The sequence below is a fragment of the Globicephala melas genome, chromosome 16 (assembly GCF_963455315.2).
Source record: "Globicephala melas chromosome 16, mGloMel1.2, whole genome shotgun sequence".
In the NCBI taxonomy this organism is placed as follows: Eukaryota; Metazoa; Chordata; class Mammalia; order Artiodactyla; family Delphinidae; genus Globicephala; species Globicephala melas.
In genome coordinates, this window is record NC_083329.1 from 8160654 (window position 1) to 8175721 (window position 15068).

Genomic DNA, 15068 nt, shown 5'->3' on the forward strand with positions numbered 1-15068 from the left:
GTTGATACTTCTTCCTCTGCAGACATCAGCCTGTATTTGGTCCTAGCACAGACTATATTCACACAGAGGTACGTTTGGCTCTATTTGAAGGACTGTCCCTGGTCTACGTGGGCCCAGTGTTTAGAGGCAGAGAAGTGTAGCGCTTGTCTATTTGAAAGGCACTGTCTTATTAACTCGTAGCCGCAGGGACTGGGCTCTGCTATGGCTCCTCATTTAGGAGACAAATAACTCAGCCTGGCCTAGTCCTGTCTGTTTTCAAGGTTTCCATAGAGACCGGGATGGAGACAGAGGTAGCGTTGGAAGCCTCAATACTTTCCCTGCAGACAGGAGACCAGTGGTCCTGAGGCATCTTCTGTGTTGAGAGGGGTGTGTGTGTGTGTGTGTGTACGGATGCTTATACGTTAGAGACGTGAAATTCTATATCCACATGTGCACAGGTCATCCCCTCTTAGGAGAGACATGTACTCCTGGAAATCACAATGAAAAGTCACCAGGCGTGCCCTGGATGATGTAGGAGAAACCTCCGGGACAGCTCGCCACAAATCTTATTCATGGGTCCTCACGGCCGAAGGCTTGCTGGGCTACTAGGCGGCTGGCTTTTGTTAGCCTTTAAGGTCAGAGGTTAGACTGCATCATAGTTTCAGTTATGTGACGGTGAATAGCTTGGACAAGCATTTGGTCTGCTCCAGAACCGAAGGTAGGAGCTATGACTTTGGCCTCTTGGAGGCTGAACGGATATGTTTTGGGAGCGGAGATGAGAATGAGAAGGCATCTGCGCGTCCCTGGCACACACGCTCCATCTAGGAACCTGTGTCCATTTCCTCACTGCAGACTGTCTCCCGAGCACCTCTTGTTTGCCGGGCACTGCTCCACACGCTGCTGAATAGGTGTGGCCCTTTTCCTTATGAAGCTCACAGTCTGCGTGGGGAGGCTGACAAGCAAACCAGGAATCAGAGCAAACAGGCTGCTAGGGGCTGTACAGCCAGAGAACAGGGCCGCCTCCCTGCCCCGGGGCCAGGAAAGTCTTGTGCATTATGGAGAGACCTGTTTAGCTCGCTCTTCCCCTTCAAATAGGCAGGGAACGAATGGAATGGGGTGTGTATCTTTTCACAGGCCCCACCCCTCCTCGGCGTTGACGGCCACATGATCCACGATCCTAGCCTGGCCTCTCTCCTCCAGTCTGTAGTTTGACAGCTGAAGCCCAACCTGGATTGGGGCTGTTTCCTGATACTTGTAGCCCCTAAACATCAACTAGTCCAGGAGGCGACTTGTGATCTTGTTTCTGAATGAGGCGGCACTTGTCCGTTGCCGGAATGGGGAAGAGCTCTTCAGAGCGGGAAAGAGAGTGTGTAAGGAGGGTTAGCGGGTGCGACGGCACGGCCAGGATCAGCCCCGAGAAGACTTGGCAAGGCTGGCCCCGGGGGGTTGGGCACATGGCTCAGAACTGGATTGTGGCGCCTTTGTCGTCAGCCACATAAAAATGATTCACCCGGGTGTCCTTCAAGTCAGCAGATGTGAACGATCTTTGAGTGATCTTAAAAGACCACCCCGAAGTCCAGGCGTTATCATTGGATCACGCACTCATTGTTGAGAGTGGGGCCTGGGGACAGGACTCGGGTCTTCGACCCCTTCCCTTTTCTATCTCTACTCATCTCACTGCATCGACGACTCCAAAATTTGTGTCTGTGCCCAGACCTCTCCCCTGAACTCACACTGTCCACCCCTCTGCCTACCGGAAAGCCCCACATAGAAGTTGCCTGGGCAGCTCGGACGCAGCCAGCTGAGCCGCTGATCTCTCCTCACCCCCCTGCCTCTCCTACAGTTTTCCCCACATCAGGCTGGGGGAGATTCCGTCGTTCTGGTTGCTCTGGCTAAAAATCCTGGAGTCGTTCAGCCTGATTCCCTCTTTCTCTCGCACCCCAACCAATTCCCCAGTTCACCCCCCTAGTGCTTCTTTTCCAAATATTTCCAGATCTGATGGACGAATATCAACTCACTTCTAGCCGTGCTTGCTACAGACTGCTCTCCCAGCTTCTGCCCCGCTTCCAGCCATTTCTCAACCCAACAGCCAGAGTGATTCTTTTAAAACCTAAGTCATAACATATCATTCTTCTGCCCCAAGCCCTCTGGTGGCTCCCACCTCACACGGAGTAAAGGTAAATATATTTACCATGATCCACAGGGTCTTCACGGTCTGGCCTCCTCTTACCATCCTGCCTTCCTGCCCTCACACCACTTTCCCTCTCACTCCTCTACTCCAGCCTTAGAGATGCCAGACCCACCCCCCCACCTCAGGGCCTTTGCACCTGCTGTTCCCTTATATATTAGCAATGCCCACTGCCTCATCATCTTCAAGTTTTTGCTTAAATGGCATCTTCTCAGTGAAGTCTTTCCCAAACACCTCTTGAAACATGTGCCTTCCCCCAAGAAATCTTGAGTCCCTTTCCTGCTTTAGTTTTTTCTTTAATCTCCTATGTAAGTTCTGTTTATCTGAGCAACAGTCAGACAAAACAGCAAATGAAAAGTAGGCCTACAGTGATTTTGAATAATGAAATTCTCAAGTCCAGAGTATACAGTAAGTATGCTGAATATTGTTGAAGAAATATAGAGGGAATGGTAAACCTGAGTGAGGAGCAGAAGAATATAAAAGGTGACTAGGAGCAGGTGTAAGTTTTGGGCATTGAAACTATAGTGACAGAAATTAAGAAGACAACAAAGAGGCTCAAGACCAGGATAGATGGAGCAGAAGAGGGAGTTAGAAACTGGAAGACAGATCTAAAGAAATTACTCAGAAACCATCACAGAGACAAAATGAGATGAAAACATGAAGAAGTTAGGAGGAATGCAAGGTCAAGTATGATGGGTCAACATATATTTGAAGTTCTAGAAGAGGTAATGGAGAGATTGAGGAAAAGTCACTACTCAGTGAGATAATTGCTAAGCATTTTCCACAGATAATGGGGGGATTTCTCAGATCAGCAAGCCCTTCAAAACTAAGCTGGTTAACTAAAAGGAATCCACATCTAGATACATCTACTTAAGCAGCAGAACACCAAAGTCAAATAGAATGGTTTAGAGCAGCCTGAGAAAAAAGACAAATTACTTACAAAATGAAAACTATTATATGGGGAACAGATTTCTCAATAACAACAATGGAAACCAAAAGACAGTGGAATACTGTCTTCAGATAAATGAAGGAAAATAATTGTTAACTTTGTATGGCCAGTGAAACTACCTTTCAAGAATAAGAGTGAAATAAATACATTTAGATAAATAAAAACAGGAAGTTTACCTCCAGGGCTGGGACGAGGGTGAGGCAAGCGAGGTGCCAGGGGGCATTGGAATTTAAGGAGGTGCTCACTTTCAGGGCCGTGACAGTTTAGAATTAGCACCTCAGAGTGAGTGCTTCCTTAAAACTTACACCGTAGGTGCCTCACTCTAGTCCTGCCCCTGATACCACCAGAAGATCCCTACTGAGGAACTTCTAATTGATATATTTCAAGAAGAAGAGAAATAATACCAGAAGGAAGATATAAGGTATAGAAAAGAAATGATGAGTTCATGAAATAGAAAATGTCTAGATAAGCCTAGGTATTTTGAATGTTTTTTAAAAATTAATAAATGTGGGGCTTCCCTGGTGGCACAGTGGTTGGGAGTCCGCCTGTCAATGCAGGGGACACGGGTTCGTGCCCTGGTCCGGGAGGATCCTGCATGCCGCGGAGCGGCTGGGCCCGTGGGCTGTGGCCGCTGAGCCCGTGCGTCCGGAGCCTGTGCTCCTCAGCGGGAAAGGCCGCAGCAGTGAGAGGCCCGTGTACCGCAAAAAAAAAAAAAATTAATAAATGTGTAATACGTGAGCTTAAAAGAAAAAGATGGAGCTAGACAGCCAGATGACAGTAGCAGCTGAGCTAGGAGGGAGGGGATTGTGGTTAAGCAGTCAACGATTCTTACATTGTTCAGGAAGGTTGTGATTAACCCAAGACATGCACTTGTGGGAATTTCTTTGATAACCACCCAACACCTGCGTCCCGCTGGAATGTCCTGGCTCTTGGCACACTTGGCCTTGAGTGCTAGCCTCGTGTAAACTTGGTTATTCTCACACCAGAGTCCAGTGGGCTCTCCACGAAAGAGCCACATGAGCCTCAACTTCAAATCCTTCTCCGGGTCTTCAGGACAAGCACGTACCCAGAAAATATGTGTTAAAAATCTCAACCTCACTAGGTTTTTTTCTTTTGTGTGTGTGTATGTGTGGTCCAAATTAACAAAATTTTTCATTCTGCTACACTAAAAGCTAAACCATTAACTGTTTACTACTGAAATTCCAGTGCCCACCAGCACATAGTAGAAACTCAAAAGGTATTTCTTGAATGGTTTTATAACCATTTTTGATGGAGATGTACATCGTGTGGTTGTTACTCTCTGGAGTTTTCACTTCTCCATTTTATAGATAGTTGACAAGCACCTGTTAACTCCGAGGATCATCCTAGGTACTGGAGCGATAAGCAAGGGTGAGCAGCACAGAGCCGTGACCCTGTCCTTGCAAGCGTTGCTGTCTGGAGCTGTGACTTTCAAACACTTCCAGCACAGGCATACTAAGAAATGCATTTTACTTTGTGAACCAGCACACGCAGGCCACACAGTAATACATGTTTAGGGCATCTTTAGCACACATGATGGGCTCTGACAGTTTCTACTTTATGCCTTTTTCTTCAAGAAGAATGCCTGTCACCACCCACTAAATTGATGTTATGACCCATGACGGCTGTGGTTTGAAAAGCATTGATCTAGTGCAGACGTTCTGCATCTTTCCTCTGCCATGCGTTCCTCAGAATCATGGTTTTCAATGCACAAAACAACGGACATCAGGTTACAATAGAAACTTATTAGATTGACATGCAATTATAAACATATTCGAGAAAACAAATGTGACACAGTAATATGTGCGCTTCATAATTAACACAGTAAATGCAAGATCCGGCTAGTGACTCACACTGGCTGGAATTCTGAAGTAGGGATGAACAAAAATGCTATTTTGAGAATTCTGCTACGACTGTGGTGAGACGTGGAAATATCTGTGATCACCGTTGGTGACAAAGGCACAGGTGCTGAGACCACCGCTCTGGAGGGTCACCTACATTCATAACTGAAGGGATGCTGCATTTGAGAAGTTAGTGAAAAAAAAGGAGCATTTTCCCCCCATTCAAGTTCATAGAACCCAAGGGGCCCCTGGACCCCCAGATGGAAATCCCTGGTCTAGCAGAGCCACACTTTATCTCAGTGATCTGAGCCTTATTGGGCAGTTGGAGAGATGTTGATTCGCTTCTCAGGTAGGTTTATAACCACAGTTTTTAAGGGTGTTGCTCACTGTGGACGTACCCGTTTAAGAGTCGTAAGAGCTTCAGAAAGCTAAGGCGGCAACGGCACTGGCAAGGAGTGGGCAGGCAGGGGTCCCAGGGGTCCCCCCATCCATCCCCTGAGCCCTCCATCCCATCTATAAAGCAAGTGACTTGCAGTGCAGACCGATCCTGCAGGCGGATTCACTTCGGGTCGGGGGTATTCTGTTGGGACAAAGAGCATCGTCAGAGGTGGCTGTGTGGGTGTCTCGGGGACCCTCACTTCCTTTGTGGCAGAAGAGGTGTGGCCCTCGAGGATCATCCGCTCACGTAGCTGACAGGTTAACATGAGAAGAAGGGAGGAAAAAACCAGCAAGCTTGGAGGACCAATTTAGTCTTGCTAAATACACTGGAAGAGCGGAGTGTGGGAGACAGCATTTTATCAGCTCCCCGACTGTCTGTCGTTGTAAAGGCACCTGCTTGGTAACACTCCTGGAGAAGTCCTCTGAGACCACACTGTTGCATCCGTAGTAAGACGGTTCCTTCTATCTTACAGGCCATGTGGGGGAATTCCGAAGAAACTGGAAATCATCCTCTGAGAAAGCAGTTACAGCTTCTTCCAGTTTTCGTGTCTTATTTGAGGGGCTGTAGGAGGACCCCCACGTCCTCCTTCCATTTTCTGATATTTTATTAAATGGATACGACACTCCGTCATTGGTCTGGCTGGAGTAGGAGACCAGCAGTTTGCATCATTTAGGAGGTGAGATGGTTAGTTTTGTGCATCGGTCAGATATTTAATCAAACGCTAATCTAGGTGTTGCAGGGAAGTAGACGTGTTCACATCTACAATCAGATGACTGCAAATAAAGGAGAAAATGGGAGGGAGTGCTCATCCAATCAGTGGGAGGACTTAAGAGCAAAAATCGAAGTTTCCCGGAGAAGAAGAAATTCTCTCTCAAGACTGTGACATCAACTCCTGCCTGAGTTTCCGGCCTGCCAGCTGTATGAATCTCAGACTTGCTAGCCCCCGTGATCACATGAGCTAATTTCTTAAAATAAATCTCTTAATACATTTGGTTTCATTTCCTTGGAGAACCCTGACTAATACGGGATGCATTTAAAAATTTTTTTGTCTTAAATAAATGAAAGGCAAGAATCTGAAAGCAAAGTGACTTAAACACAGCACATGCACACACACCATGCCCTGAGAGCTTGGAAGAAGAGGACTGTGGGCCAGGGAGGAGCTGGGAAACAGGGACACTAGCCTTTCTTTTTTATGTTTTAAATTTTATTTAGCGTGCAAAGGGGGGCAGCCACTTCTCCTCCACCGGTCGAGGCCCTTCCTAGTTTCCCACTTATAGCTCTGTCTTCTGTGCTCCAACCTCCACCTCCATCTTGCTCCTGAAACCATATCTGATCCAGTCCCTGCAGACCCCTCACTCCCCCAGCCTGGGTTATTGAGATGGCCTCATCTTACTCGTCCTTTTGGACACACTGCCTCTCTTTCTTGAAACTTCTCCACTCCTTGGTTTTGTTCTCCCTGTCCCTTTCTCTGCATCTTCTCTTCGTCTCCATCCTTCTCTCCCTCCACCTGCCCCAGAAACGGTCACTGAACACCCAGTTGCTGGGTGATCTCTTTGCTCAGATAGTTTGAACCACCTCCTAAATCTTTTTTTTTTTTTTAATTTTTATTTATTTATTTATTTATTTTTTCTGTGTTGTGTCTTCGTTTCTGTGCGAGGGCTTTCTCTAGTTGCGGCGAGCGGGGCCACTCTTCATCGCGGTGCACGGGCCTCTCACTATCGCGGCCTCTCTTGTTGCAGAGCACAGGCTCCAGACGCACAGGCTCAGCAGTTGTGGCTCACGGGCTTAGTTGCTCCGCGGCATGTGGGATCTTCCCAGACCAGGGCTCGAACCCATGTCCCCTACATTGACAGGCAGACTCTCAACCACTGCACCACCAGGGAAGCCCCTACCTCCTAAATCTTGGTGCTTCCCCAACTTTGTCTCCATCCTAGAACTCTCCCTCCTTCTTCAAAATCATCCAACTAACCGTGCACTGGACTTCCCCACCAGAGTCCCGCACGGCATCTCAGACTAAACATATTTCCAAGGGATCCATCATTCCCACACCCGTGCTCTTGATCTCAGTTGGTAGAATTTCCACGCAGAGCTAGTAGCTCCCCTGATAACAAGTCAGTCATTCTTGTGCACGCCTGATTTCCTTAAGAGCAATCTAAATGCTTTGACTTTATGCAAGTGATGCAATTGGATCCCTCTGAGGCATAATTATTATTCCAGGTACATGATTTCTGTAATGGGATAATTGGCTACCTCTGCCCCTGGAGAACACCTGAAATAAGGAATATGTGCACCTGTGTTTTTAATCAAAGTGAAACATAATAACCAGGGGGAGTCGAGAGGCACAGTAAATGTGTCAGTGGTGCTTCTGGTAAGTTCACGGTGGTGAGTAGCTGGACCGCATCCTGTGAGTGAGTGAGAGGGCCAGGCCGGTGAGAACAGAACTCGGAGGGACTTCAGGCCTTGACAAGGACATGATTTTTGTCCCGAGTACAGTGAGAAACCACTGGAAGTTTCGGGAGGGGGTTGTGGGATGATCAGATTGATGTTTTAGACGGTCACTCTGAGCTGGGTGTGGGACAGGAGTAGATGAGGCCAGAATGGAGCCCAGACACCTGATTCCGATTCAGTTGGTCTCGGGGGGAGGGGGAGGCATCAGTGAGACGTAAAAGTCCCCCACATGGTTCCAGTATGGAGCCAGGGTCCTGGAGGTCAAGCTCCGGAAGCGTGGCCCCCAACCCACGACTGCATCCCCAGAGTTTCTCACTCTCACGCCGGTTCACACCCAGCCTCCAGCACCAGCTTATGGCTTCAGCACCTGCTCCAGGAAGTTGAAAGCAGCCCTGCAGCTATGCCGGGTCCACAGTGGGAAGTGCAGCCCTTCAGCTATGCCGGGTCCACAGTGGGAAGTGCAGCCCTGCAGCTATGCCGGGTCCACAGTGGGAAGTGCAGCCCTTCAGCTATGCCGGGTCCACAGTGGGAAGTGCAGCCCTTCAGCTATGCCGGGTCCACAGTGGGAAGTGCAGCCCTTCAGCTATGCCGGGTCCACAGTGGGAAGTGCAGCCCTGCAGCTATGCCGGGTCCACAGTGGGAAGTGCAGCCCTTCAGCTATGCCGGGTCCACAGTGGGAAGTGCAGCCCTGCAGCTATGCCGGGTCCACAGTGGGAAGTGCAGCCCTTCAGCTATGCTGGGTCCACAGTGGGAAGTGCAGCCCTTCAGCTATGCCGGGTCCACAGTGGGAAGTGCAGCCCTTCAGCTATGCCGGGTCCACAGTGGGAAGTGCAGCCCTTCAGCTATGCCGGGTCCACAGTGGGAAGTGCAGCCCTGCAGCTATGCCGGGTCCACAGTGGGAAGTGCAGCCCTTCAGCTATGCTGGGTCCACAGTGGGAAGTGCAGCCCTGCAGCTATGCCGGGTCCACAGTGGGAAGTGCAGCCCTTCAGCTATGCCGGGTCCACAGTGGGAAGTGCAGCCCTGCAGCTATGCCGGGTCCACAGTGGGAAGTGCAGCCCTTCAGCTATGCTGGGTCCACAGTGGGAAGTGCAGCCCTTCAGCTATGCTGGGTCCACAGTGGGAAGTGCAGCCCTTCAGCTATGCTGGGTCTACAGTGGGAAGTGCAGCCCTGCAGCTATGCTGGGTCTACAGTGGGAAGTGTCACCGTGCGATATATCTGTTGCGGACGTTCTTTTTCACCTGGGAACTGGACAGTTTTGCTTTTTGTTTATTTCAACTTCAGTGAACTGACAGCCACTTAAGAATGTGCTCATCAAGGTGTCTGGGCTCCATGGACTATTTCCTCCCCAAATTCTATCCCTGTTTCACTCGAGGTCCAAGTGGAGTATTAGAATCACAGTTCAAAGCAAACAACATTGACGATGTGAGAGAGAACCATGTTGAAGATCCAGAAAAAGATACTGTGAAATTCTCTTCTGCATTGGGTGTGATTTTTTCTTTTTTAAAGAAGATGTTGGGGGTAGGAGTTTATTAATTAATTAATTTATTTTTGCTGTGTTGGGTCTTCATTTCTGTGTGAGGGCTTTCTCTAGTTGTGGCAAGCGGGGCCACTCTTCATCACGGTGCACGGGCCTCTCACTATCGCGGCCTCTCTTGTTGCGGAGCACAGGCTCCAGATGCGCAGGCTCAGTGTGTGGCACATGGGCCTAGTTGCTCCGCGGCATGTGGGATCCTCCCAGACCAGGTCTCGAACCCGTGTCCCCTGCATTAGCAGGCAGATTCTCAACCACTGCGCCACCAGGGAAGCCCTGGGTATGATTTTTAATGAAAGTGATCAGGCATTGAGAGACCTGCGGTATCAGAAACATGCCTTCAATGTGCTTCTGAGTCAGGGCTTGGCTGCCACAGAGATGTAGCCGATACGGGGAGGGCAGCACATGTCCAGACAAGTCTGACTCAGTGGATTTGCCCGTGGCTGCTGTTGCTATTTGCTTCTGCAATGAAGGCTGTGTGCCTGGCTCTGGCCTGTTCACAGCCTCCTGGACCACGTGCCTGTCTGGCTTCTTCAGGACATCATGCTCGTGCACAGTGATTTGAAAGGAGAACTAGATGAATGTGTCCAAAACTACCTCCTTGGAAAAATTAAAGTAATAAAAAATACAAAGCGTGGGAGATTGATTTGAGGCAGAATCATCAGAGCGGCTGTGACGTGGCCGGCTCCTCGCTGGCCGTCATCCAGGAGGACTAGTGGACGGCAGTATGCCTGGTGACCAGCACCACCAGTGCTGACCCTCGCCTATAGCTCCTCCCGTGTTGTGAGGGGGATTCAACTGGGGGCTGCATTTCAGATGGGGTCGTGCTCCCTTTTCCAAGCTCAGAGGCCTGGAGGGAGCGACAACACCAATAAAGTCACCGACCATTGCTGGAAGATCGTTTGCCATGAAGAGAAACTATTTCATTGAACTTGGACAGTGTGACAGTGGCATGGATATCTGGGGAGGAGAAAATTTCGAAATATCATTTCGGATTTGGATGGGTGGAGGTAAGCTCTTCATCATCCCTTGCTCTAGAGTTGGACACATTTTTGGAAAAAGGCGACCGTATGGTTCTCCTGAAGGCGAGGATATCATGACATGCGTGATGAGACTGGTTCATGTTTAGTTGGATGAATATAAGCAGGAGTATTTTTCCATAAGACCTGGGCTGGGGTCCAAAAGCTTTGGAAATATCAATAAGCCTGTTGAATGGAGGAAGAAGTTGGCTTGGAAATCATTTAAATGATATTTGGATAACATTTGCCAAGAGAGGCAGATACCCGAGCCCAATGCCAAACCCTAGCAATCCATTTTTATCAAAAGAAGGTCAAAATGCCCCAAGTCCTTCAATGGGAAAGGCTCTGTCACCTCCAGATCAGTAAGTCTCTGGTGGCCCAGGGCTGCCCAAGGCAGACGAGAGGCCTAGGGGTGCTTAAGGGATGTGGCTACAGTGACCCTATTCAGCTCTGAATTTATAATGAAGAGCGTGAATTGATTTTAAATAATCTCCCTTTGCCTGGATATGTCGGAAACTCATTCAAGTGCTCATGAAGTGTCATGGGTCAGGGGCAGCCCAGCAATAGAATTTTGGGAAGAATAATTGGCTGTACCAGGTGCCAGGTGGACAGTGCCTAAGAGTGGTCGATCTACTGAGTCACAAAGGCTGTGTTGCTATGGCAACCTGTGACGGCATTTGGAGAGTTAAGACGGACTCGTGGCTGGAACGGTGATTCATCACACTTGTCCTCCTAATGGAGATGCCTGAGAAGATTAGCAAAGGTGAGACAGCAGATATACTGGAGATTGGAGCACCAAGTGACCATCAGAAGGTGAAGAAGTATGTTTCACCAAGACATTAAGGTCACTTCTGAGCTGCCGTTAAGGAATTTTTTGCTCATGACAGAAAACAAGAATTCAGTTTTAACTCTATTAAAGAGTCAAGTTTGCAGAGAAGGGCAAAACCCAGGAAACTGACATGCCTATTCAAATCTATTTACAGTTCTTTTTAACCCATTTTAATAATGGAATGGCATTTATCTGATCAGAAACTTGTTATGATTTCCTTTTTTAGAAGACTTCATAGGAGATTGTTAATTTTTTCCACTTCTATTACCATGTTCTAAATAGATAATGTTAAACAGATTGCATCCACATTACTTTCAACTCCAGAAGGCATCGTTTATAAGATTATATTTAAGAGGCAGTTAACTATTATAAAGTATTTTGATGAATTATGGTACTATTTACATTTAAAGGATCCTTTTTATTATTAAAAAATAATAATAATATGGAGCTGGGGTGAAACTTCCTGCACTATACTAAGTCCTCCAAAACTTGAGACCCCGTTGTGGCCCCGCAAGAAAGATTCACGCAGCCTAAGCTTCATCAGCCCAACAGCCACAGAGAACTCACTCCTCACGGGGGCAGCCTGGTTCTCCTTCAGGCGGCTCTGATGGCTGGAAAATTCTTCCTTAGTTCAAAGACCAAATCTTCTCCATTGGTTCAGCCTTGCCCTCTGCACAGAGTAAACATTCCAGGTCTTTTAACAGCCACACCCATGAGCTGGTTTCAGGGACTTCTGTTTCCTTCCCTTTTATCTTCCTTTTCTTTAATATGTAACGCAGGCACATGGGAGGAGAAAGTGTAAAAGTGAGATGAAGGGCAAATCAAACCTTATCTGCCATACCTCCGGGCTCTGGAATCCTCCCCCCAGAGATAATCACGTTACCACTTCCTATCTTTTCAAGAGAAATTATGCATTTGCAAAGTATACACATTCTTGTAGACAAAAATATTACATACACTATTCTGCACCTTGCTTTTCTTAAACCTAGTAATAAATTTTGGAGATGATTCCACGTCAGTATTTAAAGCCGCACCTGATTCTTTTCAAAGCAACGTAGGCAGTTTCATAAAAACCATGTTTCATTAAACTAGTCCCCTGCTGATGGACACGAGGTAGTTTCCAATCTTTTGCTACTACAAACAAAACAATCATGAATATCCTTGCATTGCATATACCTCTTTGTACAGGTATCTGTGTGATAGATTTAGAGCAATGCAATTGCTAGATTGAAAGATACGTGCATTAAAATTTGTAATACACATTGCCAGATTGCCATCCAATGAAGTGGTACCAGTTTGCTCTCCACCAGTAAAGTATGAGAGTTCCTGCTCTCTCTCATGCTTAGGAGATGAACTAGTTTGTAATGCCCTCCTGGAATTGCTTTGCCCTGAACTGAACACATTGTTTCTGTGTGACCAGTGACCTTAGTGAATGTAAAACATCCTTTCTCTCCCAGTTACTCTACTTCTTTAAAAACAAACAAACAGAGCCTCAACACTGAAGCTGCCATTGTGACCAGGGCCACATCACTGACATTTAGTCATTAGGCTCTGTTCCACAGTGTGCCTGCTAAACCAGGTTTCTCCCTTTTTGTGCCTGGGCTTTGGGATTTTTGTATGCAAGTTGCAGAAGTTTCCATTTATCTGTGTATTCGTTTCCTTTTGCTGCTGTAACAAGTTACACAAATTGGGCGTCTTAAAGCAACACAGATTTATCATCTTCCAGCCCTATTGTTCTGAAGTCCAAAACGAGTCTCAATGGGCTAAAATCAAGATATAAGGGCTGCGTTCCTTCTGGATGCTCTAGGGGTGAATCCACTTACCATTTCCAGCTTCCAGAGGCTGCCTGCATCCCTGAGCTCCTTCTTCCACCTCAAAGCCAGCGGTACAGCATCTTCAGTCTCTCTCTGGCTCTGACCCCTGCTTCGATCGTCACATCTCCTTCCTTGACTGCCCTGTTTCTGTCTTGCTTCTTTTAAGGACCCTGTGATTACATTAAGCCCACTCAGGTAATCCAGGATAATATTCCTGTCTTAAGATCCCTAACTCAATTATATCTGCCAAGTCCATTTTGCCACTTAAGGTAACATAACATATTCACAGGCTCTGGGGATTATCTTTAGGGAGCCATTATTCTGCAGACCCCAATCTGCATTAAATATCATCTTGTTAAGGCTAATTTCTTCAAAGGCTGCTTGGACATAAATGTGCTTTCAGGGAGGGTCTGGGTATATTCGCTTCTACAAGGATTTTTTTTTTTTGAGTATAATTGCTTCACAATGTTGTGTTAGTTTCTGCTGTACAACGAAGTGAATTAGCTATATGTGTACATATATCCCCTCCCTCTTGGACCTCCCTCCACCCCCATCCCACCCAACTAGGTCATCACAGAGCACTGAGCTGAGGTCCCTCTGCTATACAGCAGGTTCCCACTAACTATCTATTTTACACTAAGTACCAACCAGAACATAATGTTGAGCCGGGCATCCTTGGGGCTAGAGTGAAGAATTACAGAACAACTAACAGGTGGATCTGCACTTTACAGTTTATAAAGAGCATTTACATCCATTATGCATTTCCCGTTTCCCACTGTCAGGTAAAGAATCGGCCTGGAGCCTCACAGCAGGTACAGGTCAGCGCGATTCTTCAGGCTCCAAAGCTGTGGCTCTTTCCACGGCACCAGCTGCACCAAAGTTGTGCTACCAGCCCACACGGAGTCTCCAATAAAAGCCCTTGAGAATTCTTTTCCTCTGTGGGTTTCCAGAGCTGCCCGTTCCCATAAGCTATCCATTTGGGTTGGAGTCAAATTTCCTTTTTTACCAGTTTCCAGAGCTTGTTCTCACACCTTAGCCACCCAGAACTCACGACAGCCTCGTCAGCTGAGCAGGGCGGGCCTGGGGCTGGCTCTCCACATCCTTGAGGACACCAGGGAGATGGAGACCCAAGAGGATGGGGACTACGGCCAAGGGTCACAGGAGACGCAAAGCCACAGGGCTCCTCTCACTGAGCCATACTGTCTCTTCCAGAGAGGCTGCCCTGAAAAGCTAGCAATTCCAAAACCCCCGAATGGTCTGACCTTCACTCCAGAGGACATTACGTGTTTCTTAGAAATTGGAGGCTGAGTAAGGAACTAACATACATGGAGTACTTACTGCGTGCCAGCGCTTTCCAGAGACAGCTCATTTAATCCTTCTAACAGTTTGGATGTTATTATCACCATTTATTTTTTTTTGTGGTACGCGGGCCTCTCACTGTTGTGGCCTCTCCCGTTGCGGAGCACAGGCTCCAGACGCGCAGGCTCAGCGGCCATGGCTCACGGGCCCAGCCGCTCTGCGGCATGTGGGACCTTCCCGGACCGGGGCACGAACCCGTGTCCCCTGCATCGGCAGGCAGACTCTCAACCACTGCGCCACCAGGGAAGCCCTATTATCACCATTTTAATGATGGCGGCTCTGAGAGGTTAAGGGTCACAAAGATGGCAATGAATGGATTCCATACCAGGTCATTCTGATTCCAGAGCCCATGACTTCTCCTCCCGCCCACGCTGGAGGATGAGCTGAGGAGGACACCAGGTTAAAAAAAAATCTAGCACCTGCTTGGTGAGAGTAAAGAGGCCTCGAACGCCCTGGGTAGGCTTGCAGCTGGCTGGATGGAAGTGAGTGCAGCTGGCGGGAGAGGCTGGGAGGGAAGGTGCAGGCCAGCTGTGCCCTGGCTGGTGTCCAGTGACCTGCAGCCCTGGGAGCGGGTGCCGGAACCCTCCGTGGCCAAGAGAGAGAGGAGGTCCAGGGAGTACGGTCAGGGGTCGGGGGGAAATGTCAGAGCCAA

At 48.1% G+C, this 15068-nt stretch overlaps 2 protein-coding genes and 1 pseudogene across 6 annotated transcripts in view; 2 read left to right on the forward strand and 1 right to left on the reverse strand.

Moving 5' to 3' along the window:
• CPXM2 (carboxypeptidase X, M14 family member 2) overlaps positions 1-6233 on the forward strand; it is a 154912-nt gene extending 148679 nt beyond the window's left edge. The window contains exon 14 of the mRNA XM_060286060.1: positions 5887-6233. Coding sequence (XP_060142043.1) covers positions 5887-5981 — 95 coding nt within the window. The 3' untranslated portion in view covers positions 5982-6233. The remainder of the gene's footprint in view (positions 1-5886) is intronic.
• Positions 1-15068, reverse strand: part of GPR26 (G protein-coupled receptor 26) — a 65530-nt gene that overhangs the window by 11660 nt on the left and 38802 nt on the right. The window lies entirely within an intron of this gene.
• On the forward strand, positions 9670-11128 carry LOC115839808 (polypeptide N-acetylgalactosaminyltransferase 11 pseudogene; annotated as a pseudogene).